The 27,214-nt window shown below is 44.5% G+C and overlaps 1 protein-coding gene across 6 annotated transcripts in view; it reads left to right on the top strand.

Annotated features, from left to right (window-relative positions):
- Tsc22d3 (TSC22 domain family member 3) overlaps positions 1–26,050 on the top strand; it is a 60,689-nt gene extending 34,639 nt beyond the window's left edge. For 3 of the 6 annotated variants that reach the window (XM_036175042.1, XM_036175041.1, XM_036175037.1), the window contains exons 3-4: positions 23,628–23,679; positions 24,751–26,050. In XM_036175042.1, the coding sequence (XP_036030935.1) occupies positions 23,628–23,679; positions 24,751–24,981 (283 nt within the window). In that variant the 3' untranslated portion in view covers positions 24,982–26,050. Of the gene's footprint in view, positions 1–16,823; positions 17,224–21,756; positions 22,950–23,126; positions 23,282–23,627; positions 23,680–24,750 lie in introns of those variants that run through there. The other 3 variants (XM_036175039.1, XM_036175038.1, XM_036175040.1) reach the window with 3 other exon arrangements.
- Positions 26,051–27,214: the final 1,164 nt, after the last annotated feature.

Here is a 27,214-nt window from a genome sequence, read left to right as displayed (position 1 = left end):
GGCTAACATAGCACTGACATGATTTGTCATCTAGGTCTTCACAAATGGAGGCTTGAGAGGCTTGACTCTTCCAGTTACCTCAAAGAGTACTTCCAGTGGTTGGCACCAGCAGTATGTCAGCTGTGGGGAGCAAGTGGCAAGTGGGGAGAGAGTCTAGGTCTGCGTTGGCTACCACTGATTCTTTATTTCCTCTCCTTTCCTAGTTTGAGAGCATTTGTTGCTGTCTGAAGGGTTGGGCAGTGCCAGCACCACAATAAACAGCTTGTCCAGTACACACAAGCTCTTTGGACCCTGAAATGTCAGCTGGCCAACTGGCTCACAGCTAGACCCTGTTGCGTGCTGTTTGTATCCGGCCCCAACAATGCCACTCAGCACTTGTAGAGCCATGTGTCATAGCAACAAGGCTGGGAGTAGGGTATCCACAGGGACCTGGCCCTAGCTCTGGGAAGCCAAGCTCAGGGACCACACTTGGGGCCCCAGATAAAAATAACTGCCTTAAAGATCCAGATCTGCTGGTCTTAAACTAGCAATGTGGCTGGTCCTTCTCCATCCTGTCCCAGGTTTGGCTCCATGGGTAGCAGCCAGACAGACTCCCTATGCCCCATGTGGCTGGACTGCTGACTGGTGTTGGACAGAAATATCACACCCAGTGAAAGCTTGTGGGATGTGGGATATGTGCCTCCAGGGGGTGCAGATTGAGCATAAAGGGCAAGAGAGGAAAGAGAACAGCAATGGGGTCTGGTGGCAACAGCACTAGGCCAGGATCCAGAAAGCCTGGGCTGTGCTCCCAGCCTCTGCCATCAACTCCCTTGGTGTCCTTGAGCAAGATCACCCAGAGGGCAGGGTTGGGGGAATAGGCACAGGGCCAAGGCCGTGCCCAGGAGAAGATGAGCTGCAAAATCTTGTTCATACATATGGGAGGTGCAGATTGGGTGTTTAATCAGGAAGATTTATCCGGCTACCTCATTACCTTTAAGTAGCTTGGATGCATTTTGACCACTAACACAAGCAATCTCAGGTGCCCAGAGGACATATCAGAAAAGATAGGGTAACTTCTTTCTAAATGCTTGTCCTTTGGTTTCCTTTGGAAGTCAACAGGCAGAGATCCATGCTGCCAGAACTTAGGGCATAGGGTATAGTTGTTCCTTAGCCATGCAAATCTTTGATATTGTCCTAACTTCTGCACCTCACAACCATACAGGATAGCTTCTCTGGGACAAGAGTGTATAAAAGGAACATCTCCTACCTCACCACTTCAGGTGACTCTGTCCCAAAACTCAGGGATCCATCCATAGCATGACACATACTTAGTCCTAGGGCCCACTTTACATCTCATCTCTTGAGTTTCCTCTCAAGCAACAGATGCTGTTTATCAAGTCCTGTGGGTATTCAGTGGTGATGGAATCATGGGATGCTCTAGTATTCAAGTGTACAAAACCCAGTTGACAGAGGCTACCAGTGTCACTCAGTAGGTGTTCAACACATATTTGTCAAGTGAATACAGTCTAGAATAAATGCGTAAAACTCTCATGTAGAAAGGTTGCATCTATTGATACACATATCAGTCAGGCAGGACCAGTTAATGGGGGAGGGCAGAAAGAATCCTGCCAGAAAATAGTATGGAGGCATCCACTGTCTGTGGTACAGTGGAGATGTCTAGGCAAAGGACTCACTGCAGTCTGAGAAACTGTGAAACTTTGTATCACAGGAAGGCCACGGTGGTGGTGTCTAACTGGGTTTGGGGCTCTCTTAGTGATCTGAAGTCCCAGTGTGACAAAACTATGTCAAAGGTGAGATTTTAGCATCTCTTCTAGCGATTTGGTCAACTCATTATTACTATTCCCAACCAGATGCAGTGGCCAAGAAGTGCCTTGGAGTTAGGAACCACTTCTTGGGGGAATAAGAAAGGTTTAGATCAAGATCTTCAGCAGTTACTGATAGCTCAACATAGCCCTGGTCTTCACTGCTGCAAAAACTCTTGAGAGCTGTGTTTTGGCATTTGCAGCTTCTTCTTTTTTTTTTTTTTTTTTATTTTATATACATTGGTGTTTTGCCTGCATGTATGTCCATGTGAGGGTGTTGGGTCCCCTGGAAATGGAGTTACAGACAGTTGTGAGCTGCCATGTGAGTGCTGGGAATTGAACCCAGGTCCTCTGGAAGAGCAGTCAGTCCTCTTAACCTCTGAGCCATCTCTCCAGTACCAGGTATTTGCAGATTCTTATGTCAGATTTCTGTGCTGTCCATACCTCCACACGTGATCAGTGAGAAAGAGTGACCCAAAAGGAAAAACAAACAGAAGAAAGGTCTCCAGGTTTTTTGACGTTGTAAGTGCTATTGATTTTATAAGGTTTTTTTCCATTGGGAGGATAGTGAACTGATCTCATTTTGCAGCCAACTTGGGCCTTGACACCACTGTCTAGGCCATAAACTGAGAATCACAGAGGCTGTGCCTTTATTTCAACACAGTTGATAATCACCACTCTCTTCAAGGCCAAACTGGGCCTCCTGTAGTGGGATATAGTATGTGTGTGATTCCAGGCATTCCCCACTCCTTCCTATTTCCCCAGAGATGTCATATGAACCTAGGCCCACATGCTCTAAGCTCTTATCAGTGAAAGGCGGCTTTTCTAGTGTGAAGGAACAGAAAAAGAATGATATTGAGGAGCAGAAGGATGTCTGAAAAGAGGGACTTGTGACTCTACTATCCCACAGAATTAACCATCTGAATTTAAGAAGACAGATTCTCCTCTCTTTGTCTGTTTTTTGTTCATTTGTTTGTTTAATTTGTTTTTTTTTATTTTTTTTTAAATCTGTTAATAAATAGGTAAAGAGATTCTTCTTTGGTTTTTCGAGACAGGGTTTCTTTGTGTAGCTTTGCACCTTTCCTGGAACTCACTTGGTAGCCCAGGCTGGCCTCAAACTCACAGAGATCTGCCTGGCTCTGCCTCCTGAGTGCTGGGATTAAAGGCGTGCGCCACCACCACCCAGCTGATCTAACTATTTCTAAACTCCTATAGGCTTGTGAAAAGAAAAGCAGCATTAAAAAGGAAAGAAGAGAAAAGGGGACTCCGAGTGAAAAATTCTAGGACGGTACAAAAAAGGAAGAAAATGGGGAAGAGAGAGAGGTGTTGTAGTGTATTGGGAGTGGTCCCGAATGGAAACCCCATGGCTTAGATTCTGTTCTCAATGGTATCACTAATGAGCTATATGACAACAGGCAGCTCACTTCCTGGTTTTGTATTTTGTGTCTCCTGCCTGTGGTCCTCTACTACCAAGGCCATTTTGTTGTTAAGGGGAAAAAAGAGAGATATACATATAAACATTTAAGAAATAGAATCAGTGCTCAGTGGTGTGCATTTAAAGATGGCAGGAGAAAACAGAAAAAGAGCAGTGGCTCTAGAATCAGGCAGACCTGATGTAGGCTCTTTTTTTCCTATCTGGCTTTGTGACCCTGAGCAAGTCATTTTCTCTACCCAAATTTAACTTTCTTCACCATAAATGGAGGAAGTTGATCTAGTTGACCTTGAAGGCTCCTTTAATCTCTGAATATGTAAGAAAACAAAACATAATAAAGAGAAGCCAGAAGATGCCAAGTAAGCCAAAGGCCAGCATTGTGCATTCAAGGAAGCAGCCAGCCACTGGATCATTTATGTCAGGAGTTTTAAAAAAACAAAACAAAACAGTATTTTCAAAGCAAAAGTTGGAGGAGGAGGAAGACAAGGCAAGGTAGCATCAAAGGAATTGTTGGAAAAGATATTACCACATGTTTAGTGAGAGAAGACTTCATTGGAAGACATTCTGGTGAGGAGCCACCACCTGGCATAGAGATCTGAAATGGGTTCCAGAAAAAGATGTTGAAGAGGGTGGTGAGTGCTACAGCAGACTCACCAAAAAATGAACCTCAAATGGAAAGTAGGGAAGGTGGAACACTTTCAAATTGGCAGGGTGAGGGAGTGCAGAACTTGGTCAAGGGCCCTTCATCAAGTATTTGACACTCTTGGATTTTATTCTCCTTCTTATTCATCTATTTATTTGGTTGGTTGGGTTTGGTTTTGATTTTTTGAGACAGGGTCTTGTGAAGATGACCCTAAACTTCCTGCTTCCACATCCCATTTATGCAGTATTGGGGGTTGAAGCCAGGGCTTCTTCATGCATGGTAGGCAAGCATTATACAAGTAAGCAACATCATCAGTCCACTCTTAGATTTTATCCATGTAGAGACAAAGTCTATGTGGCTATGGATTCAACCTATCAAGGACCTTGTATCAATTTCATGGCAGAACCAGGAGCAAAAAAAAAAAAAAGTTGTTGGAGTATTCTTGTTATTCCTTTTCCTTTATCTGGGTTTTCTTAAACTCCAAGCTGAAATGTTAGCCTATTAGAGAAAAAAATACATAAAGGAAAAACCAATTTCAGGTAACTGGTCTCTTAGGGCCTTAAGTGGCCAATCTCCAAAGGCTGGAACTTGATGGGGTTTTTTTGTTTGTTTGCAAAACCTGAGCCTGGCACACTAGATGAGGGGGGAAGAAAATGAGTCTACAGTTAACTGGATCTTCAAACCTAAGCTGTCTGTGTAATCTTAGGCTAGTTACAACCTCTCTGGATTTCTGCTTCCTTATCTATCATCTATAATATGTTTTCATTGGGTTGTTATAAAAAATGAAATAATGCATGAAAAGCATTTAGAATACATTACAGACTTTCAGTAGTGGTAGCTATAATCATCATCATCATCATCCCTTTTTATGATTACTACTAATACCACTACTGGCAGTAATTATAACAGTCTAGTATCTACCTCGCCAACATCCCACTAACCTCATCCTTTGCTTTCTTTAGAGTTCTGTCCTGCCATACAGGTCCAACAGTCAAGCCCTGTTTTTTCAAGACTTAACTCCATTATGACACCAGCATTCCCAGGCAGTTTCTCCAGACCTCCTCCCAACCTGCCTGTTCATGTAAGCCCCAGAAGAAGGTCCAAATGGGAGACAGGTGGCAGGAGACAACCAAATGAGGCCATGCATTGCCATCCTGTCATCAGTTTTCTGGCAAGGCATAGCAAGGTCACCTTTTGCTTCTAATTTCCTGCTTTGGGGAGTAGAAGGTTGAAATGCAGCCCAGAGCGAGACTAGATAAAAGCAAGGGCTTTGTCCTCACAAGGGAGGAAAAGAGTGGCGGCAACTCTCACTATTATTTTCCAGTCCAAGAGACAATCCAGACCAAGGCAATGCCATCACCTTGGATAGGAGCAGAACTGTCATGTCTCTGTTCTGCCATCATGAGACTCATTCCCTACCTACTCCTGGGTCAAAACCTAGGAACTCTTAATGCTAGGTGAAGGGTCCAGATTGCTTCAGATGACAAAGACCTGTGAGTGTGATCATACAGAGGGAACTGATTGCTTGTGCTGAGGAAACTCAAAAGTGTGCTCCATGCTTCCTCAGTCTCTCAGATCCCTGGAGGGAAGGTGAGGTCACCAGAGAAACTCAGTGGCACTAGACCAGAGAGAACTGAAATCACATTGTAGCATGCAGCTCTTGGAAATTAAGTAAATTGTCCTATTCTCCAAGTTGAGAACTAAAGGGAAAGATAGGTGGGAAGAACAGACAGGCAGGAATGTAATGGTGGAGAATGCAGTTGTCTATGGCTGGCAAGATTTCAGTGGAACCAAAGCAGACTCCACCAAAATATCTCCCTCAGCGTATGTAACCAAACAATGATGTGTTTCTTGAGCACATGCTGGGTGCTCCCCATTGTGCTAAGCCTTTGTAGCTGATTTTTGAATCTAGTCTAGTCATTACCCCCTAGAGTCCCTTCCTCTTTAATGCTTTGATGGGGAGAGCTTTAGATCAGTGCTAGGAAAGCAGGGCCACAGACAAAGTGGAGAGGTCGAGAACATGTATGTCTGAAGGGACATGATAGGTGGTAAGGTGGATGAGGGTTGACCAGGAGATGCTCTTAAATAGAGTCCAGGCCTAAAAGAGAGAGAAAAGTTAGAGAGGGAAGGAAACAGGCCTAGGACATGTGGGTGAGTTTTCGGTGTTTTGTTTATTTGTTTGTTTAAGATACTATCATGGACCATGGGCAAGGGGAAGCAGCTTAATACTTAATAATCATACAAGGCTTTGCCCTTTAGAAAATCTCTTGTTCTTTGGCTGGTCTTCCCCCCCCCACACACACACACAAATCTTAATTTTCATTACAGCCCTGCCAAAGTTGATAGAGCAGAGATAACTATCTCCACTTCACAGATGAGGAAACTGAGACACAGATTAAATCACAGAGATTACACAGGCCATTTTAATGGCAGAGATGGGACCATAACTTTCGTCAAAGCAAAGGTCAGAATTAGTCTAATGAGTGGCCTCAGTATTGTTTCAGTAATTCTGGGAAGGGCATCTGCCCAATCAGAATCAATCAATCTACCCAAGCAAAATCAATAAACCCCCCTCCCTCCCTCCATCTCCCTCTCCTTCTCTCTCCCTCTTTCTTTGAAGATACCTTAATTTCATTCTTCTTGTTGCTCCTTCTGTCCTTCTGTTTGGATTTAAACTGGGCAAGGAGAATGTCTCAACACTTCAGAATCTGGGGATGTTCCTAGTGCGCTTGAGCCATGGTTCCTGTGGAGTAGGGCAGGGGGTATATTGGGAGGGAAGGAACCCAATAGTGGCTGGCAAGCCTCCTCCACCATTTGCATAAGCAGTGGAGAAGGAGCTGTGTCTGAGTAAATGCAGGCAATACTGGGAGGGAGCAAACCTGTCCAAAAGCAAGGCTGGTCTCCGACAGCCCTAAAGGGTGACTGCACCAACCAGCTAAGTCCTTGGAAAGAGGTTTGAGGAAGACATTCATGTAGCCTGTGTGGAGAAGGGAAAAAACCTTGGCAGTAGCTAGAGAAGGAAGCAGATTGGCCTAAGAAGCTGGAATTGTGGAGGGGCAGAGTCGGGGAGCTATTCAGGGAGCTGGCCTGGAGCCACGGGCCAATCCCAAGGGGGTGAGCAAAGGCTTGAGAGCTCCGGGACCAGGTCCAACTCCTGACCTTGAGTCACCATGCGACTCGGCACTTTTCCTACCTCAGCCCAGACACCCATCAGGTCTCTGTTATTTTGGCTTCCTGTTTTACAAAAAACTGTATAGAAGTTACTCCTCTGGCTTCTCCTCCTGCCTGACCCCAACTTTCCTACAACCCTCATACCACACCTTCCACCTAATCCAGCATCCTGCAAACTTTTTGGGCCTCCATGAGTTTCTTTTGCTCCTTTGGTTCCCAGAAACTATCTCTGCACAGTACAGACTATTTGTGAACCAAATGGTACAGACATAACCTAGTCCTGTAAGCAAGGACCTGACAATCTCACCTGGTTTGGGGCCTCTTGACTCCAAAGTATACCTGAAAATTGTGGTGATATTGTGTTCCCCAATATATTGTGCACCCTAATAAACTTATCTGGGGTCAGAGAACAGAACAGCCCCTGGATTAGACATAGAGGCCAGAAAATGGTGGGATACATGCCTTTAATCCTAGCATTCCAGAGGCAGAGATCCGTCTGGATCTCTGTGAGTTCAAAGCCACACTGGAAACAGCCAGGCATAGTGACACACGCCTTTAATACCAGGAAGTGATGGCAGGAAGCAGAAAGGTATATAAGGCATGAGGACCAGAAACTAGAGCCTTTTAAGCTTTTAGCTTTTAGCAGCAGTTCAGCTGAGATCCATTCCAGTAAGGACTCAGAGACTTCCAGTTTGAGGAAACAAGATCAGCTGAGGAATTGGCAAAGTGAGGTTGGATGTGGCTTGTTCTGTTTCTCTTGATGTTTCAGTGTTCACCCCCAATACCTGGCTCAGGGTTTGTTTTTATTAATAAGACTTTTTAAGATTCATGCTACAGAAAATCGCTGCATCTGAGACCATGGCAGAAAGTGTTAGAGCTGGTGTCAAATATAAAAGTCACTTTTGCTATGTATTCAGTCACTCTGTTTGTTGAGCATTTACTATGTGCCAGATGCTGCTGTGGGTACTGAAGATATTCTGCTGGAGTTTATGGATCTCAGTCTACATAGGTGTGTCATTTATGAAAGAAGCACCCATAAATTTGCAGCCCTGGCCTTCTCATCTTAGTTTGAGGGAATTTGGTCTTGAAATGGTTATAGGACTTTTCAAAATTGTTTTGGTAGCAAGAGACAACCAGACTCAAACTCAGCTTTCCTCACTACTATTCCAGCACTATTTGTACTATGTTCTAAAAAGAATATAGTACAACTGTAAGAGAATAGTTGTATTTATTCCTATACATATACTCAAACTTACCTTCTGTGAGAGTATAGCGTGGTCTTCTTGGCAGTATTTAAAAATTGCTGATATTCATTTTCTTCCACCTTTACCACCCTCATCTGAAATTATACTATTGCCTTACATCTTTGGAGTAAAGCACTTCTGATCTGACCAGGGAAAACACAAACACATTTCTGTAATTTGTCCTTTAGGGCTAACCTAAATGCTAGCTACACTTGGTTTATGGAAGGTAGACCTGGAGTTTTCCTGAAAGCAACATTGCAGTGGAGAAGCCAATGCCCAACCAACCCTGAAACTCCCAGGCAGTGGGAGGTCAAGGACACAGGCCACTTGAGGATAAAGCAAGAGGAAGGTACCTGAAAAGGAAGCAGGAAAGTTCTAAACACAGACTCCTAGAGTTTAGCCTGGAGGGACCAACCCTACAAAGACACTGTGATGGGTGACAGTTTGTTTCAAAGTACATGTTTACCTTTGCTCTTTCCTTATACTGCATTCTATTCAATCTTTTGTCCCTTCTACCTGGCCTCCTAGGTAGTTTGCACCTGTATGCCATTTCCAAATGTCCAGTCAGTGTATTAAAATGCAGAGCTATTCCATCCTAGATGGGGTTCACTTGTCCTGGATTCCTTCCTAATCTTGGTAAGGACCCCTTCCCAATTTCCATGCCACTGTGAAGAAAGGAATTCCCCAAGAAGTGACATTGGGTATAAGTTACAGTCACTGCCAAGAACACTCCTCAAAAAAGATACAAGGGACTGGAGGTATAATAAGTTAGTGATATAATGCTTTACTACAAACAAGCCACCACTAAAACTCCACAGTGCACAGTCAGAGACACGCCAGTACTTTGGAATAGAATACCAAAGATTCTTATCTGGCCTATACCATCAGTGCTCTGCAATTCCAGGAAAGTCATTCAATGGTTTCAAATCTCTGATTCTCATACATACAATAGTCCTAAGATTATATAGTACACAGCTACTAAGATTGTTGACAAGATTCAAAATGCTGAGGGATAAACCAAAACCAGAAGTAGATACTGCTCTTAGGATAGGTAATCAGGACTGGAGAGCTGTTGCTTTTATGGTTTGGACCAGGTGAGGCTTTGGGGATCTCCCATTAGGTGAGGAAGGCCTTCAGATCTTTACTCCTGTGCTTTTCTTATATCCATTTTGCTTTAAACAAGGCCCACCTGCAGGGCATCCCTTTGCTGGTGATTCAGGAGTGAGAAACATTCCACTCACCTATTTTAAGCTGCTCTACATTTTCTACCCCTGAGGTAGATGTGTTTATGCAGGGGAGGACAGTCCCAGTCAAAACAAGATGAAAATACACTGCTGGCTGGGAGCCCCAGGCTAACTGGTTTCAGGTCCTCTCCCAGCTGTCAACACCTCACAGCAGGGCCCTAGGAGTGGGAGGACACCCAAACTACTCCCTTACCTCCTTCTTGGGGTCCATCTGGGTCTGTATATTCTGAGTTATCTCCAAGTTGGCCACAAAGACCATAAAGTTTATTGCCTTTACAGCTGCCCCTCACACATAGTTTGGTTTCTTGACAGCTAGTCTTGACTACCTTGGCTCACTCTGCATGTCCTAGGCCACCAGATAAGTAGTATTCTTTCCAACTCATACCAAGCTAAGATCATCACCTTCCTTCCTTGAGAAAAACTATAAGGGTTTTCTCTCCGAAAGGCCTTTTATTTTAACAGAATGCTTGAAGGTTTTAAAACCAAGGATGACATTGACAGAGAGAATTGCCTTTATCTTAGTGGATGTTAGGATATTTTTATCTAGATGGGTTTTCTCTCTCCCTCCCATTCCAAGTTATACCACTGTCACTCAGGCCTGCTAGCCCTAAATCCCTCTTTGATATTGGTGCCAGTTGAGATTTGGCTGCCCTGCTCCTGGACTTTTATCACCCTCTACTGCTCCCTGTGGATGACCTGTTCCCAACTGACTCAGCCCCTTTAGCTAAAGATGGAAACTGACTGAGAACCAAGAGTACATTCTCAGGCGAACTGCCCCTTTTATTTAAGTAGTTGGACCTTGCTTACAAGTTATTAGTGGCCACTTACTCAGTTAAACTGTATTTTTGTTTGCAAAGAATGATTTTCAAGGGTTTTCATGTATTAACTATAGAATTACTCTCAGACAATGAGAATTACAAAGTTTAAGTGTTAATGAAAGGCTGATACATTAATTTGCCTATAGTTCTTCCTCACTGAAGCTATTAGCAAAATTCTAATTTTGAATCTCTATGCAGTTAGAATAGGCATTTGGAACTGAAGCTGTGGGGCTTTGCATTAAATTTTTTCAGTATTAAGTATATTTTATGCACTTATACACCAGCAGAAATAAACAAACAAAAAAGCCATGACAAACTTAGAACTAGGAAAACAGCTTTATATCCTCTTTCATAACTTGGATACTACTTTTCATAATGGACATTATCTACATTCAGTCCTTCCTCACCCCCTTGTTCTTAGTCTTTCTTGTTCTCTTTTCTTCATGTTATGTTGTTCTCACATGGACATTTATTTACATAGCTACATATATTGTTGGCTAGGTTCTGCATGTGAAAGAGAACATATGGGTTTTTTTTCTTTCTGAGATTGTGTGGCCTTGGTTAATATTATGCATCCTAATGTACATATTGATGCCATTTTCATATCAATTCCTCAAACTACCTTCCTCTACATAATCGGTGTAAATAACTTCTGAAGCCATGAGAACAACAAAAAAAAAGTACATTAGGGGAACACCTCTCCACTCTTCTGTCATTACCATCCGTCTGAGGGACCAGTATCTGTATGTGGGCCAAACCCATTTTTTGTAGCTGCCTTTAGAGGAATCACTGGTAACAACAGATACCTTTTGAAAATGTATCTCCTAACTGTACTCAGGCCCTTGTTTCCCAGGAAGTCAAAGAAGTATCTTTAAAAATCCCTTCTTAGCCATAGAGGTAATAACTGCCTATACTTGGCTATTCCTCAGTTTCCATATTTACTTTAGTTCTCTTGCAACTCTGTCAACAAACCCCACAGTATTATTAGTTTCAACAAATAACAGGATGTCAGAACTGTTGACCAGGATTCATTAGGTTGCTATTAGAGCTCTATCCCAGGATAGTGGGGCTAGTGTTCATCTTATTTTCAAGGTGTATGAACTTTGGCAAGAGGCTTTCCCTGGTTAGGCCCACAAACTCTGTTGTCTGTGGGTCTTAAAGGTTTCTTATGCTCACAAAACCTCCACCCACTATGACCCAGGCACTTCTGTCTTTGCTTATTGGCACAAAGATAACTATAAGTTGTTTTTTTTAAAAATCTATGCTGGCACTTAGAATTTTTCGCTTCTGTGCTTTATCCTCCCAGTCTCCTTAGGGCCTTTAAAAGAGGTCTGTACTTGATAAGGTGACTTCACTACTTCACATGCATGTTGTCAGAAAGGGCTGAGAGCTGTTCATAATAGTAAGACTTTTCATCACTATCGAACAAAACACCTCAGAGAACAACTACAAATCCCTTATCTTTGCTTTCATTGATTCTGGACCTATGGTTAGTCAGAACAACATGGTGGCAGGAGCATGTGGCAGAGGCTACTCACCTAGTGATAGAAAACATGAAAGAAAGGGTTGGTAAATGGGTATATTCTTCCAAGGGCAGGCTAACAATTACCTCTTTCTTTCCAACTAGACCCCAACTCCTGAAATAGTGCCCTCAGTTGGGGACCAAGCATTCAGCACATGAGTCTGTTGGGGGTAATTTCATATTCAAACCATAATAACTAGTGTTTTAGACTGGCACTAAGATTTTCCAGGTTTTTGACACAAACTATGTCTCTTTTAAAGCCTCACGTACTACACTGTCTCAAGGAGCAACAGAAGAGAAAAAGTTAAAAAGATCATTCTGTTGCTGGCAGGCAACAAGGAACTCCAGGCCTTGGGGAAAAGCATAGCCTTTGCTTATTTGTAAGCCCCGGAATATAGCAGTATAAAATAAAGATAAAAATGAATATAATGCCCAACTACAGGTCACAGATCAGATGCATATCATAGAGAGCAGTGAATTCCCCTCCTGTTACCCTAAAGGAGGGGGGAGTTGGTGAGCAGTGGAGGCAGCCTCCTGACCAAGGACAGACTCAAATCATAACATAGGCTGATAGTGATAGTAAAAGTAGTAAGTTTCAGCTGTGGATCAGGGTAGGGATGGGTCTGTGTGCAGCAAATAGTCCCTAACTAGTCTTTTGTAGTCAGTTCTAGCAAGTTACGGATGGGGAATGAGTCACATCCCTCTGGCAAACCTAGGAAACAACCCAACCCACATTTGACTGGGTAAGATGGCAAGCATGGACCTTCAGTAGAGTTAGCCTCTGTAAATGGAATTAAGGTCTGTTCATTGACCAGAAAGATACTCAGAAAAGTCAGGCCCTTCCTATTCTCTGGTCTTAGTTCTCTTATCCCCATTGTGATGTCCCATTTCCAAACCTCTTCAGCTTCAAGGGCTGAGAAATCCCAAGACAACTGTGAAGTGCCTTGGAAAGAATCTATTTCTCTAACAGTACAATCAAAGTACTTCAGAAAGTCTGGCCATGCGGTACACACCTGTAATCCCAGCACTCAGATGGCTGAGGCAGGATGAGCAAGTTCAAGGTCAACATGGCCTACAAAGCAGGATCCAGGCCAGTCAAGACTGTATAGCAAGAAGCTGTCTCAATCCCCCCCCCCCAAAAAAAAGACATAAAAAAAGTAGATTTGGGATTATCCCCCTAATAATAGCTCTCTTGATCTGATCAAGTTTCTAAGAGTGAGAAACATGGAAAATTAGGTAGCTGAAATATATTGAACTGCATCATACAAAATAAATCTCAGTATCTAACTATGGTACCACAGGAGCTATTTAGATAGGCCTTTTCTTGGCTCTCACCTTTAAGCCATGATTTGAGCACTGACTTGTTTTAAAGTGCTCTGTCTTGCTATATTGCCACATACTGTGGCCTTATTGAGAGTCATAGGAAAGCTGGCAACCAAGGAAAAGGGAAGATGAGGCCCCTCTTTGCCTGTCTGTCTTTAGGAATCAGACTGTGTGAAAGGCTGGAGAAGGAGGTGTTTGTATGTATGTGTGTGTGCTTTGTGCTTCTCTTTCTTTCTGATAAAATGTGTGCATTTGCTGGGCGGTGGTGGCACAAGCCTTTAATCCCAGCACTCGGGAGGCAGAGGCAGGCGGATCTCTGTGAGTTCGAGGCCAGCCTGGGCTACCAAGTGAGTTCCAGAAAGGCGCAAAGCTACACAGAGAAACCCTGTCTCAAAAAACAAACAAAAAAAAGATGTGTGCATTCTTTGTCAGTAGCCCTTAAAAACAGTGGAGAAGAGTTGCATCCAAATCACCTAAAAATAACCTTTCCCTTCTCCTGACAAGAGCTAGAGAAAGCTCACTGGAGTGGCCCATCACTTTCCCTCCATAGCCACTATCAAGATTTATTTTCCGTGAGTCTAAATTGTGTTCTAACTTAGATTGGCCACTGACTACAGAAAGTACTTTGAACTATTAGTGGCTGCATGTGGCACCTCTTTAGGGTTGCTTTGCTTTGGCAAGGGAATGTTTCCAGTTCCTCAAAGTACAACTCCAAAAGATAGCACTGAAACCCAGAGTCATGCTGATGATGGTGGTCTTTATAGGCGCCACAGTTGAAGGTCTGTAAAACAGCCAAGATGAAGGTTTTTTTTCCTCTGCCCTTCAAATCACACTCAAAGGTAGCCAATCACAGAAAGCACTTAAGCCAGGACTGGCCCTAATTAGAACTGTCCTCAGGAAGAACCTGTGGGAGTCATTGCTTAGGCATCCCATATGATTGATTGTGTACAAATGTCACCTGTCTCTATTTCTCCTTTATTTAAAAGACTCTCTCATAATGTATGATTGACAACTTTGAAAACTGTAATCCTGGCAGTGCCAAGGATTTCCTGTTCCCAGCATGCAGTTCAATGCTTAAAGCTGGTTTCTCTAATGACCATCTGAAAGCCATTCCAAGTTTCTTCTAAGATCCTGTCACTTGTGACTTCTATACAACACATAGCTGGCTCTGAATGTCAGAATAGAGGCCATGACTTTTGACGCTGACTTACACTCTAGACTTTATGTTGTCATGTCATATCTTGTCATCTTGCTACCCCTTTGAGAACATAAGGAAGCTGGAGGGAGGGAGAGGGAGGCTGTGGAAGGAATGGCCTTCTTTGCCTGACTATCTCTGGGAATCAGACTGTAAGAAAGGTTGAGAAAGGTGTTTGCATGGGGGTAGAATATGAGAATGTGCATCTTTCCTCTTTATTCCTGAGAAGGTGTGTGTATTCCCTGTCAGCATTTCTTAAACCTGTTGAGAAGCCTTTCTTAACCACTCCCATCACTCCTTTCAGTGTTCTCTGGCACTGTTCCCATGGTGAGGGGGCCCTGCCCAAGGAAAAATTCGACTTATTTCTCTGCTTTCCGTTTTAAGAGCAGTGTACCCCCTACTTCCCAACCAATTTCTGTATCCCCACCACAGCCTCCCACTCCATCTGGGCTGCCTTCTCACCATCCAGGAAGTCCCAGGGAAGGGTGTGTACAGACAAGACCCTTTGAAATCTGCAGAGCCTCTCTCCACAAGTTATAGAGTCCCACAAAAGAGGCCCAAGGATCCACCTCAAGTGACTGGTGAATAACTCTGCTGTGATGTAAAGGAGGCTTTACTGAGCACAATGTAAGACCCATTGTGGCTTTAGGAGCCGAAAGCCCTGAAGAGGCTGGTATTATTAACCATCCTTATATTCCTTAGAGAACTTGTATCACTTCAAAGGTCACCTGTTCTATTGTGGGGCACACAATGGAGCCAGATGTTCCACCTTAGAGCTCCATTGCCCTCTTTGCAAATCCCGTGCCTGCTAGATCTGCCTCCCTGACAAGGTCCTCTGCCTTATTAGCAAGCCCCTTGTCCGTTGTCTCTGCCACCCTAACATAGTCCTCTTGGTTTTTTGTCTCCTAAGCATTTTTAGTAGCCTCAAGTCCTTGATGTACCAATCAAAGCAACCTAGGCAACTGCTAGAAAAACTGATTTGGAATTTTGGTTCTCAGGATGGCTTCACAGAGCAAAGTGGGTAAGAAGGCCCTGCTAGTGTCTCCTTGACCTGTATAAGCTGGGGCAGATCAACAAACGTGGTTATCTGAGGCCAGGCGGTGGTGGCGCAGGCCTTTAATCCCAGCACTCCGGAGGCAGAGCCAGGCGGATCTCTGTGAGTTCAAGGCAGCCTGGTCACCAAAGCGAGTTCCAGGAAAGGCGCAAATCTACACAGAGAAACCCTTTCTTGAAAATAATAATAATAATAATAATGGGTTGGGGATTTAGCTCAGTAGTAGAGCCCTTGACTAGCAAGCACAAGGCCCTGGGTTCGATCCTCAGCTCAAAAAAACATGGTTATCTGCCATATTATACTCTTATTTTCCCCAGCCTCTGTAAGGCTACAGTGCACCGAGATTTTCAGAGAGCAGTAATTTGTCTTTGTGAATGTGTCTCTTGGCCTAGGGTTGGGGGTACAAACAACCCCAGTACCTGCTTCATAAAGGATATGGAATGAGACTAAGACTGAGCTGGCCAAGGGGAAAGGTCACCCATATGTCAGGGAGAAGTGAACCCCATGTTGGCCTTGCATTACAACCTTTCTTGGCACTCAGTCTCGGTGTCAGAGAAAACATAGGTCCTATAAAAACTCAATATTTTGTGGCTGCTACATTACCAGCTCCAGGGAGGCAATGGCAAAAGAGAGGAGAGGATGGAAATCAGAAAACTTCACTCTTCACTTTGCAATTGTGCTGCCCAGAGATGGGAGTGGTATGGCCCTCATGACCTCCAAGCTACACTCCTGTGCTAAACCCTACTTTCTTGTTTTATTTTCTTTACATAAACCTTTCACCAAGGTCTAAAAGTAGGGAGAACTTCTGAACATGCCACAAACTTAAGATATTCTAGAAAGAAGTCTAATTCATGTCTTGTATTGCTTTTTACCTGGGTTAATTTTACAAGCTTCTTTTTCAGGAAATTTACAGATAGATATTGGTAAGGGTGAAAATGAGAAGAAGGCCTGGAAAAATTATAGAGGTTGATTGTGCCTGCCACAAGGCTTACAAGGAAAGGAGAGAGGCACAAATGGTGACACAAAGTTCGGGAAATTCGAGATCCACTGGGGTTAAACTGCATTCCTGAATAAGCCATCAATATTTTCAGTCCTGTTGAGACTCCAATACAAGACCTCCCCATAGTTAGCCATCAGAGTTGGGGTAATGGAGGTGATTTAACAAGAGCACTGTTTACTTCTGGAAATGAGGGCAGCGGGGGATGAGGGCAGAATGTCTTGTTTAAATGGAGTTCAGTTCTGCCTCCTATCCCTAGTGTCACTCAGAGATTGTTTGTGAAGCTCACATGGGACCCTGTCCAGGAGGGAGCTGAAAGGCACAATTCATTGCTCTTGCCATCATCCAGTGCCAGGGTGTGCCCCAAATCATTTGCTAGAGCTGCTTCTCCAAGAGAGTATCCATCTTTCTACCAGGAGTCTCCTTGCCCCCCCCCAACACCACTGCCTTCTGCATTTGCATCTACATCCTCCCCACTTTCCTGCCCAACAAAGTTAAGGCTCTGGGTTCAGGCCATGCAAGGCAATTCACATGATCTACAGAGAACAAGGCACTTTCACTGTCACCGTCTTTTCTTCTTGCTTCCCTCCTTCTGCACTTTGGGGATTTTCCATGAAGTCAAAATAACTATGTAAGTGGCAGTGGCCTTCCTGTCTATAGTCTCCCACATTGGAGTGGAACCAGAGGGGAAGAGAGAAGATAAGAAAGAAACAAGAGCAGATTATACCATGGCGTTTCAGCCTCCTTATTCCCCCAGCCTCTTCAGAAAATGGGACAAGTAAGTAACCAGAACTAGATAGAGCCTCAGATAGAAGGGGGCTCTGGTGGAAGATTAAGTGGGGAGGGATGTTTTTGGACCCATCCCATTAACACTGTACTAATGCTCAGGCGCTCAATATCCATTTTGTATTTCCCTTTCTAGCTCCTAACCCAGTGTTTATTTTGTGGCTGGACCCACACCTCTCTCATTATGTCCTTTTCCGCTTCTCCTGACATAGGACCCTGTGTTTTGCTAGCAATATTGCTGAATCCTTGGGTGGAACATTCCCTGTAGAAAATACGGAAGACTTGCCTATAAATAATTTCCTTCTGGCTGTGTGGTACACAATGCTTCAAGTGTGACAAAAAGGGAAGTAAGATGTTCCCCCTCACTGCCTCCTCCAACCTACCACACCCACCCGAGCCTGCTCTCCACCCTTTTGCAGCATGCTGAGATCCCATGTGAGGCTTCGGCTGCTAGGATTTTTCCCAGTTACCTATCTACTGTCCTGTGGGAACCCCAAGTAGCAGGAGCACTTGTCCTGATGACTTTGGCTTTTAAAGTAAAACAGACCAATGGGAATGTGAACATACTCTTCCAGCTCAAACAACAAACTACCTTACAGGGCCTTCTGAAATGAGGAGAGTTGACCTATCCTCATTACAACACCCTACTTTAGGAAGTCATCCCTGAAGGAGGTAGGGCCAGTTATATCTGCTTCATTGCAATGTACTATGGCATTAGGGCTAAAAGTAAAAGCCAGTGAAGGCCCTGGCTCATTAGCAGGTACTGCTGGTGGGCTAGCTCCAGATCTAGGCTATATTTATAAGTTGCGGGATATAAGAAGAGGTTTAGAAATATTTCTCAATGTTGATGTTGCTGGACTGTTGAAGCCTTGAGTTGCTAGTTCCTGTATGGAGTCCATTTGTGCAAGACAAAAGGATGAGATCAGCACTTTCCTCAGAAGTATTAGACTAGATAATGGATATAATGTACTGTGCAATCTTTCATCCACTCCAAGAGTTGATGCAACTGTTTTGAACAGAAGAGTTTTTTAGCGTGCTGAGAGTTAACCAGAAAACTAACCATTTAGTCTCAACCCCCTCCCCCAAGCTCCCTTGTCCTTGTTATTAGAAAATCTTTGTTTAGAGACATTTACATCAGGTTTTTTTTTCTTTATCTAACCCTGAGATCCAGTCATTTCTGGAAACTGAGATAAAGCCTACTTCTCACATAACAGAACTATGGGCATATAGCAGAAGAGAGATTGGTCTAAGTGTGGGCTGAATCCACAGGATAGTGGGTCAGTCAGAAAAAAACAAAAACAAAAAAACAACCAACTTCATGGTAAAAACTTGTCCTTCACTCACCTCACTCACTCCCTTCCTTCCTCCTTCCCTTCCCTTCCCTTCCCTTCCCTCCCCTCCCCTCCCCTCCCTTCATTTGACAAGGGTTCACTGTGTAGCCCTGGAACTCACTATGTACACCAGGCTGGCCTTGAACTCACAGAAATCTCTCTGCATCTGCCTCTGCCTCTGCTTCTTGAGATTAAAAGCATGTGCCACAATGTCCAGCTAATCCTATTTTCTAACTGACCTCATTCTAAAGACTGAGTATAGCAAGAATAAGAAAAAATGGGGAGGTTTAATTAAGGATGTCAATAAGTGGGAACCCAAAAACTTGAGGTTTGACTAGATTGTAATTGTTATTCTAAGACCACACACTTTATTTGGAATAGTGTGTGCTCTGGAACTATATATTCATTCCTTTCTGGAACTACCAGTTTAAATTAGTAGCTCCCATTTCTTAGATTGACATGACTTTGAAGACTTCTCAACTGTATTTTGAACTGATCTAAATGAACATGGCCCTCTTCTAAAGCTCTTGGGGACAGTTTGAATATTTTTCCCATCTCCAAGTGTCAGAAAAGCTGACTATGCTTAAAACTCAAAGTTTGGGGCTGGAGAGAGAGCTCAGGGGGTAAAAGCACTGGGTGTTCTTCCAGAGGTCCTGAGTTCAATTCCCAGCAATGACATGGTGGCTCACAACCCTGTATAATGAGATCTGGTGCCCACTTCTGGCATGCAGGGATATGTGCAGGCAGAACACTATGCATAATAAATCAATCAATTAATAAATAATAAAAAAACCTCAAAGTTGGCTTTAGAAGCCCTTGTGTACCACCAATGTTGCAGAACTAAGACTCTAGTACAAATCTACTGACCTAGAAACAAAGTTTGTTTTGCTTTTTACTATACCAGCTAATGGATAATTGTGGGTCAGGAAGTAGGTTTACTGAAAGAGCAGAGATTACTGAAGTTGGAGGAATGAATTGGAGGAGTCAGAGAAGGGTATGGAGGAAAGAAAGGGTGAAGGAAAAACGCCTGTAGGATGCCAGCAACATTGTGCAAGGTAGCCAGACCTTCAGTTTCTTCATTTATAAATGATAGTGATAATACCCAAAATGCAGGGTTTGTGGTATAGCCAACACAGTCAGCCCATAACCGATGCTCCATTAATGGTAGCTATTACAGTCAGTGAATCTCAAACTCAGCTTTTTTTTTTTTATTTGAAGTGTAATTAGTAAGCAATTCAATTCAACCTTGTGAGCAGCCCCCATTTCCTCTTTTCTCTTTTCCCTTCAAAGTACCTGCATATCTCTGTTACTGTTTCCAAATGAGGTAATATGCACCAAAATGGTTGTTTTACTTCTCTTGTACCCATTTTCCTGGTGATTTTGCCCCTGCCAACCTCTCTTATCTCTACCTCCCACTGCCTTCTCACCATCTCCTTAGGAATCTTGGGGTAAGTAGCAGTAGTTTAGGAAAAATTAACAAAGCAATTTAAAAGATCAACTCAGAAGTTCTTTCAGACTAAGAAAGTCCTAGGTAGTAGAAGGAAGATTCATAAATCAGGGAACTCCAAAAGCAGCTAAGCTGCTAATGTAAAAGGTTTTTTTCCTCTTTGGATAGCATTCTTGATGACCTATAAATACTATCTATACTTTGTTCTGTCTGCTGCACACCACTTAGTGCAAACACCACATTCAGGGAGCCTGAAGTTAACAATGTCCTGAGGTTGGCATGATCTCCTACCTAAAATGGTATCAAATGGGCTATGCAAAAGATTTGCTTGCATTTATTGGTCAGCTCTTTGCAACTGCAGTGAGCATTGAATTTGTTACCATTGAAATCTACCAGTGTAGCTCTATTCCATAGCTGAAAACAGTGAGTGTTCAGTATCATAAATGCACTAAAAGCCAGAAGGAAGTCAAGGTCTTCAGATTGGATTTGGCTGGGGCCTTAGCCAGGGTGTCAGTACCAGGTACCTGTCTAAGAAATATCCTGAAGCAAATAATTACCTCCTTTGCCGATAAGAGGTCCCAGTACTTTTCCAATAGAATTATTGCACTAGGTTATTTCATTGGACCATAGCTTGTGGAGCACTGATTTATGTGTACTTGCTTTAACACCATGCAAACTATTGTATATGTTGGTGGAACCCAATGTTCCTCTAGTCCTGGGTTGGTGTAAACAGTATTGGTGATTGCATCACTTACGCCTTTCTCTGCCCACGTTGTTTCTTATGTTTGCAGTTCTAATTTTGTCCACCGGGTGGCCTCTCTTAGGCGGAGCAAGAAGAAAGAACCTCAAGGCTTAGGTGCCACCTCCTTTTTCATTCTTTTTCTTTCCTTCCTTTCTTCCTTTTCAATACCCAAAAGAAGGAAAATATATTTTGATGCAAACATGTGTAGTTAGACAACAGAAACCTCATTTTCTTATGGCATCATTAAGTACTCTTCAATGGTATATGTATAATTGGACCCATTGCTACTGGACACAGGTCCACAACGTACCAGCTTAGTTTCCTATAGTCTAAAGTGGGTAAATAAAGGTGCATTTATTTATAGTTTGGCCAAATTTTCCCCGGGGATGGAGTTTCTCTTTGGATTTCCTGTATCCTTCATTATTTCATATTTTATAGGAATGGTAAAACAGAAGTTGAAAAACCAGGAATTATGCATATGCAGATGGAACTGTTATCAGCACTTTGAGATTCCAGGAGGCAAGTTCCTCTTGGTGTCAATGCTTCAGGGTTCTCAGGGCTCCTGTTTACACTGTTACGTCATCACAGGGTGCTATTTTCCTGAGGCAGTTTATATGTAACTTTGATTTGTAGTTTTCTTCTTCAGCTTGCTTTTTATAAGAAAGTTTAAGAAATGTTTTTTAAAACTAGTTAGCCAAGTCATGTTGGTGCAGCCTATAATCTCAGCATTTAGGAGAATTGTGATTGGATGCCAGCTTGAGCTACATATACAAACCCTGCCTGTAAGTAAGTAAGTAAGTAAATAAATAAATAAAAATAGGGCTGAAGAGATGGCTCAACAGTAAGAGAACTGGCTACTCTTCCAGGGGACCCAGTCAATTGCCAGCACCCACATGGTTGCTCAAATCTTCTGTAACTCCAGTCCAAGAAGATCCAATGCCCTTTTCTGGCTTCAGACACCAGGCACTCCTGTGGTGCACAGACATACATACCAGCAAAAAACCCATACACATCAAATACAAATAAATAGGGACATGAGATCTCAGGTAATAGTGTTAAATGTATTTTCTTTGCAGAGTAGGGTGTAGAGACCAGAGAGAAAAGGATTGACATCTGTGGTTCAGTCCATTGCTAACTCCACTGTGCTGTCTTCTTTCCACATCGTCTATCACCCACCTACTTCTCCCTAGTGTGTGTCCATCCCATCAGTTCTTGGGCACCCTTTCCCACATACACATACACTCACAGATTAGTGCACACCTGTGAGTGTATCACAATTCCCATATGTGTACTTCTCAAGGAAGAGATGAGTTGAGCAGGTTCTGGAGTTTGGACCAGGCTGGGTAAGCATCTGGCTGATGCTTTGCTGGACAGCTGCATTGCTGAGTGAGTGAACCTACATACAGATGGAAAGTCTGTGTCCAAGGAAAGAGACTGACTGAGGGGCAGTAAGCTGGAGAAAGTGAGGCTCCTAATGGTGGGGTGGGCATTCAGAGAGTGACAGGGGAGCATTGCAAAGCCAGGTAGAGCACATTGACTGGCACCCGGAAAGCTTTTAAATGCAGTACTGCCCTCTACTGAATGCTTTCTACCTCCTTGCTAGGGCTTTGCTTCTTTCTCTAGAAATGAGCTTCAGTTTGGTTTTTACCAGCCTCCAAAGTCCTCTTTGGAGATGCCAATTGGCACAAGAAAGTGCTGAACTGTTTACACTCCCTGACTAAGGTTCACGGAGGGGGATGTGGTTAAACTGGGCCACAAAGCCCAGTACAGGACTCATTTGCATGGCCCCTGACGCCATGTGACGCAGCCGGCTCCTCCTATATAAAGAAGTAGGAGCCGAAATTATCTCTGAGTCTGGGTTGGACTGGCGGCTGTGGAGTTTGTGACACACTTGGTGACACCCCTTGAGCCACTTCCCTTCAACTTCAGCTTGGAAGTGCCTGACTTGCTCAGGTTCTGCACTGCAGCCTTCCTCCTACTCCTAGCTCCAGGGCCGGACTGCGGCTCCAGAGCCTATCCCATAGCAGCGCGCCAGCCGCCACCCAAACCAGCCTCAGCTCCCCGGCAACTTGAATCATGAACACCGAAATGTATCAGACCCCCATGGAGGTGGCGGTCTATCAGCTGCACAATTTCTCCATCTCCTTCTTCTCTTCTCTGCTTGGAGGGGATGTGGTTTCCGTTAAACTGGATAACAGGTAACCACTAGCCAGAGCTCTCATGCTGAATTGAGGCGCGGAGCTCACAGGGACTGGGCTCCAAGGTGGATCTCAGAGCTCGCTAGCCTTGCACCGGTCCCTGTTCCCCGTGGTGTAGCATCCTGGGAAGGGGCGGGAGTAGGGGACGCAGGGCGGGGGGGGGGGGGGTCACCTCCGTGCTGGGATCCGCCGGCGGAGCGTCCCTGCGGCTGCTGCGCGGTGAAGGCAAAAGGGAGGCGAGCTAGGCTGGGCTGGGGCTGCCTTTGCACCGTCTGGGAGAAGGCTGCAAGCTTCTGAATCGAGAAGGAATTCTTAGCTAGGTTCGGAGATCGGTAGGTTTGTCTGAGACCTTTGGGGCCCGCAGCGGGGGCTTCCCTCGGGCACGCGCTCTATTGTTTGCAAATCGCCCTAAAGCAGGCCTCTCAGGCCCAGGCTGGCGCCTCAGAAACCGCACTGGGCTCCAATCCGTTGGAACTCTGGGCGGCGCCCAAGCAAGGGTAGGGGGGTTAGAGAAATGCAGCTTCCTGCAGGGGCTGGAGAGGGACCTAAAGACTAAAGTGCCTGGAACTCAGGCCAGGGAGGCTGGAGAGAGGAAGACCCAGGCAGATGGAGGACTTCGGCCATAGCTGCCTTGGACTTAGAGTGAGTAATGGGTGGCTTTGCTTTTTGTCTTGGCAGTGCCTCCGGAGCCAGCGTGGTGGCCCTAGACAACAAGATTGAGCAGGCCATGGTGAGTGGCATCACTGCGTCATTACCGACCCCTGACTTAGCTGCAGCTTATGTAACTCGGGACAGGTCTGAGGGGGTGGATGCAAAAGCGTTTAGCGAGGACCCTAAGGAAAATAACTGCCTGCTTCCCATCCTCACTGGAGACCTTAGAGTACAATTAGCAGGATGCCTTTTAGGACATTCCCAGACTGCACCACCTCCTTTTAACTCCTCCTCCATCCCAGGACTTTGCAGTAGCCTCTGGCTCCCTCCTGAGTGGTGCAAGGTGAGAGCTGCGACTCTTGGATTTGTCTGTCTCCTGCAGTTGGCAGGGACCAGAGCTCATTGGATGCATTTGCACTGCAGTGCCTCTGCAGATCCTGGGCTAGGGTCAGGAGTTGGGAGGAAACAGAAAGCAAAGCACCCCACCCTTTTGCTGGCCTGCTTCTAACTAGGTAGAGATCACACTCCACCAAACAGCCAAAATGCTGCAGAGGCTTGGGACTTCGTGCAGTAGTGATAAGCTACTCAACTGTGCTGTGGAGCTTAATGTCACAGTTCCCTGTCCCTCAGTAAATTCAAAGGGGATGGAAAGTTCTGCCCCTTCTCCCCCCTCCCCCGAACAAGGTTCATGTATCCTATTTGAGTCTGCGAGACAACTGGGACTCGACCAACTGGGTTATGTGCAGGGGAAAAAATGCCAAAATAGATGGCAGTTTTGACGGTAACAATTTCATATTGTTGGTGAATGTTTATAAAGCAGATCAGCAATATGGGTGCACTGTAGGCTTCCCCCAGATTTGTGCCAGCAGCAGGACAAACTAAGAAGGGTCTTAACCTAGTCAGACTTGAAAGTCATTAGTAATTTGGAGGGTCTGGAACAGAGTTAGACTCCCAACCCTGGCATGGCCCAAATCTTGCAGCTCTCCTAAACAGGAGTCTTAAGTGTGTCAGAGAAGAGGGCATGAAGACACCAGCTTCAGGCACAGTATGCTGTGTGAGGTTTGCATGGTGGTGGCATAAAGGTCAGATAGCAGGGTGATAGTGCTACGGAGGGCTGTGATGGCTAACAAATAGCTTTGTTCCATGGCAGGATCTAGTGAAGAATCATCTGATGTATGCTGTGAGAGAGGAGGTGGAGATCCTAAAGGAGCAGATCCGTGAGCTGGTGGAGAAGAACTCCCAGCTGGAGCGTGAGAACACCCTCCTGAAGACCCTGGCAAGCCCGGAGCAGCTGGAAAAGTTCCAGTCCCGGCTGAGCCCTGAAGAGCCAGCACCTGAAGCCCCAGAAACCGCAGAAGCCCCTGGTGATTCTGCGGTGTAAGTGGCTCTGTCCTCAGGGTGGGCAGAGCCACAACTTGTTCTACCTAGTTCTTTCCAGTTTGTTTTTTGGCTCCCCAAGCGTCATCTCATGTGGAGAACTTTTCACCTAACATAGCTGGTGCCAAGGGATGTCCCAAGGACATGGCCATCTGGGTCCACTTCAGTGACAGACCCCTGACAAAGAGCAGGTCTCTGGAGACTGAGTTGCATGGGGCCTAGTAACCCCAAGCCAGTGAGCCTCTCGTGCTACCGGGCCCTGGGGCTTCCAGGGCCTGGGCAACTTAGTTACAGCTGGCAAAGGCGAAAGTAGTTTGAGATGTAATGCCAGTGTGCTCCAGAAAGTATAAGGGGTCTGTTTCTCATTTCCATGGACATCTTCCACAGCTTCATCTGACAACGACTGTTCCTATGAAGAAGCCACTTGTGTTTTAAGCAGAGGCAACCTCTCTCTTCTCCTCTGTCTTGCCCAGGCAGGGGCAGAGATGGGAGAGATTGAGCCAAGTCAGCCTTCTGTTGGTTAATATAGTATAATGCATGGCTTTGTGCACAGCCCAGTGTGGGATTACAGCTTTGGGATGACCGCTTACAAAGTTCTGTTTGGTTAGTATTGGCATAGTTTTTCTATATAGCCATAAATGCATATATATATATATATATACCCATAGGGCTAGATATATCTTAGTGTAGTGATGTATACATATACACATACACCTACATGTTGAAGGGCCTAATCAGCTTTGGGAGTACTGACTGGTCCCTTATCTCTTAAAGCTAAATTTTTGACTGTGCTAATTTACCAAATTGATCCACTGTGTCCTTTAGATTAACTAAGTCTCAAGATATAAAGAAGGGAGAGGGGGACCAGCCTCACAATGCAGCCACAGATGCCTTGCTGCTGCAACCCTCCCATCTGTCCACTGAAGACACGTGAAGTCCTCTTTTGAATGCCAAACCCACCATTCATTGGTGCTGACTACATAGAATGGGGTTGAGAGAAGATCAGTTTGGACTTCACATTTTTGTTTGAGAAGGTTTTTTTTTTAATTGTTTTTGTTTTTGTTGTTGGTGTTGTTTTGGGTTTTTTGTTTTTAGGGGATTTTTTGTTTTGGGTTTTTGTTTTGTTTTGTTTTTGTTCTTATGGGAAACTTTGGGATTAATCAAAGGATGGAGTCCTGTGGTGGATAAGAGGAGGAGAGTTTTGATCCCTTGGGGGGCTGGGAGATATACCCAGGAAGTTTGTGTAAGGAGGTTCTGTGACAGTGAACACTTTCCACTTTCTGACACCTTATCCTGCTGTATGTCTTCAGGATTTGGATTTTGATTTTTCAGATGTAGCTTGAAATTTCAATAAACTTTGCTCTTTTTTCTAAAAATAAATTTGGTGTCTGACTGTATACATAGACTGCGTAGGTACTTGATAGAGGCAAAGTGTTTTGCTGAATCTGTCCAATATTTATTGAACACCTGAGAAGGGTCAGACCTATGCTGCATCTATGATGGTGTGCCATCCACATAGTCGCTACATAAAGAACATGCTTGTGCTCTTATACAATTCTGTCCACACAAGGAAGCTGAGACTCAGCAAGTTTAAGTAACTTGTCCAAAGTCACACAGCTCTTAGGAATATTTGCACCCAACATAGCCTTCCTAATCTGCCCTGCTCTTTTTTTGGTTTTTTAGAGACAGGGTTTCTCTGTAGCTTTGGAGGCTGTCCTGGAACTCGCTTTGTAGACCAGACTGGCCTCGAACTCACAGAGATCCGCCTGCCTCTGCCTCCCAAGTGCTGGGATTACAGGCGTGCACCACCACCGCCCTGCCGCCCTGCTCTTTTATATGAGCTACAGAATGAGTGACTATTGATACCCAACTTTAGCTTGAGGAGAAATTTTGAAAAATACCCCCAAGAGTGCCCCAAAGAAACAAGTATGGTATACTTCTGAAGGAACAAGAGAGGAGCCCAGTTAACATAGCTGGGCCTCTTCATGCTTCTGAAACTGTAACCACATAGTGCATTCTAATAGTCCACTTGGAACCCTTGAACTTGACAAAGTAAAAGTGTGTTTTGGTGAGAAAAAGGAGACTGTGAGGTGGCAAAGCTGTATTCTTTTAGTCTGCTTTCCCACCCCACATAGGGAAAGATGCCTTCAATTGCTGGCTCTCCACAAGTCCTGAGAGTTCAGCAGCGGTGTGGGCAAAGGCTGTTGCACCTTCCCGCTACACATCGGAGGGGCTAC

Source organism: Onychomys torridus, chromosome X, assembly GCF_903995425.1.
Source record: "Onychomys torridus chromosome X, mOncTor1.1, whole genome shotgun sequence".
In the NCBI taxonomy this organism is placed as follows: domain Eukaryota; kingdom Metazoa; phylum Chordata; class Mammalia; order Rodentia; family Cricetidae; genus Onychomys; species Onychomys torridus.
Note: the sequence above shows the minus strand (reverse complement) of the source record. Positions and strands in the feature narration are given on the sequence as shown.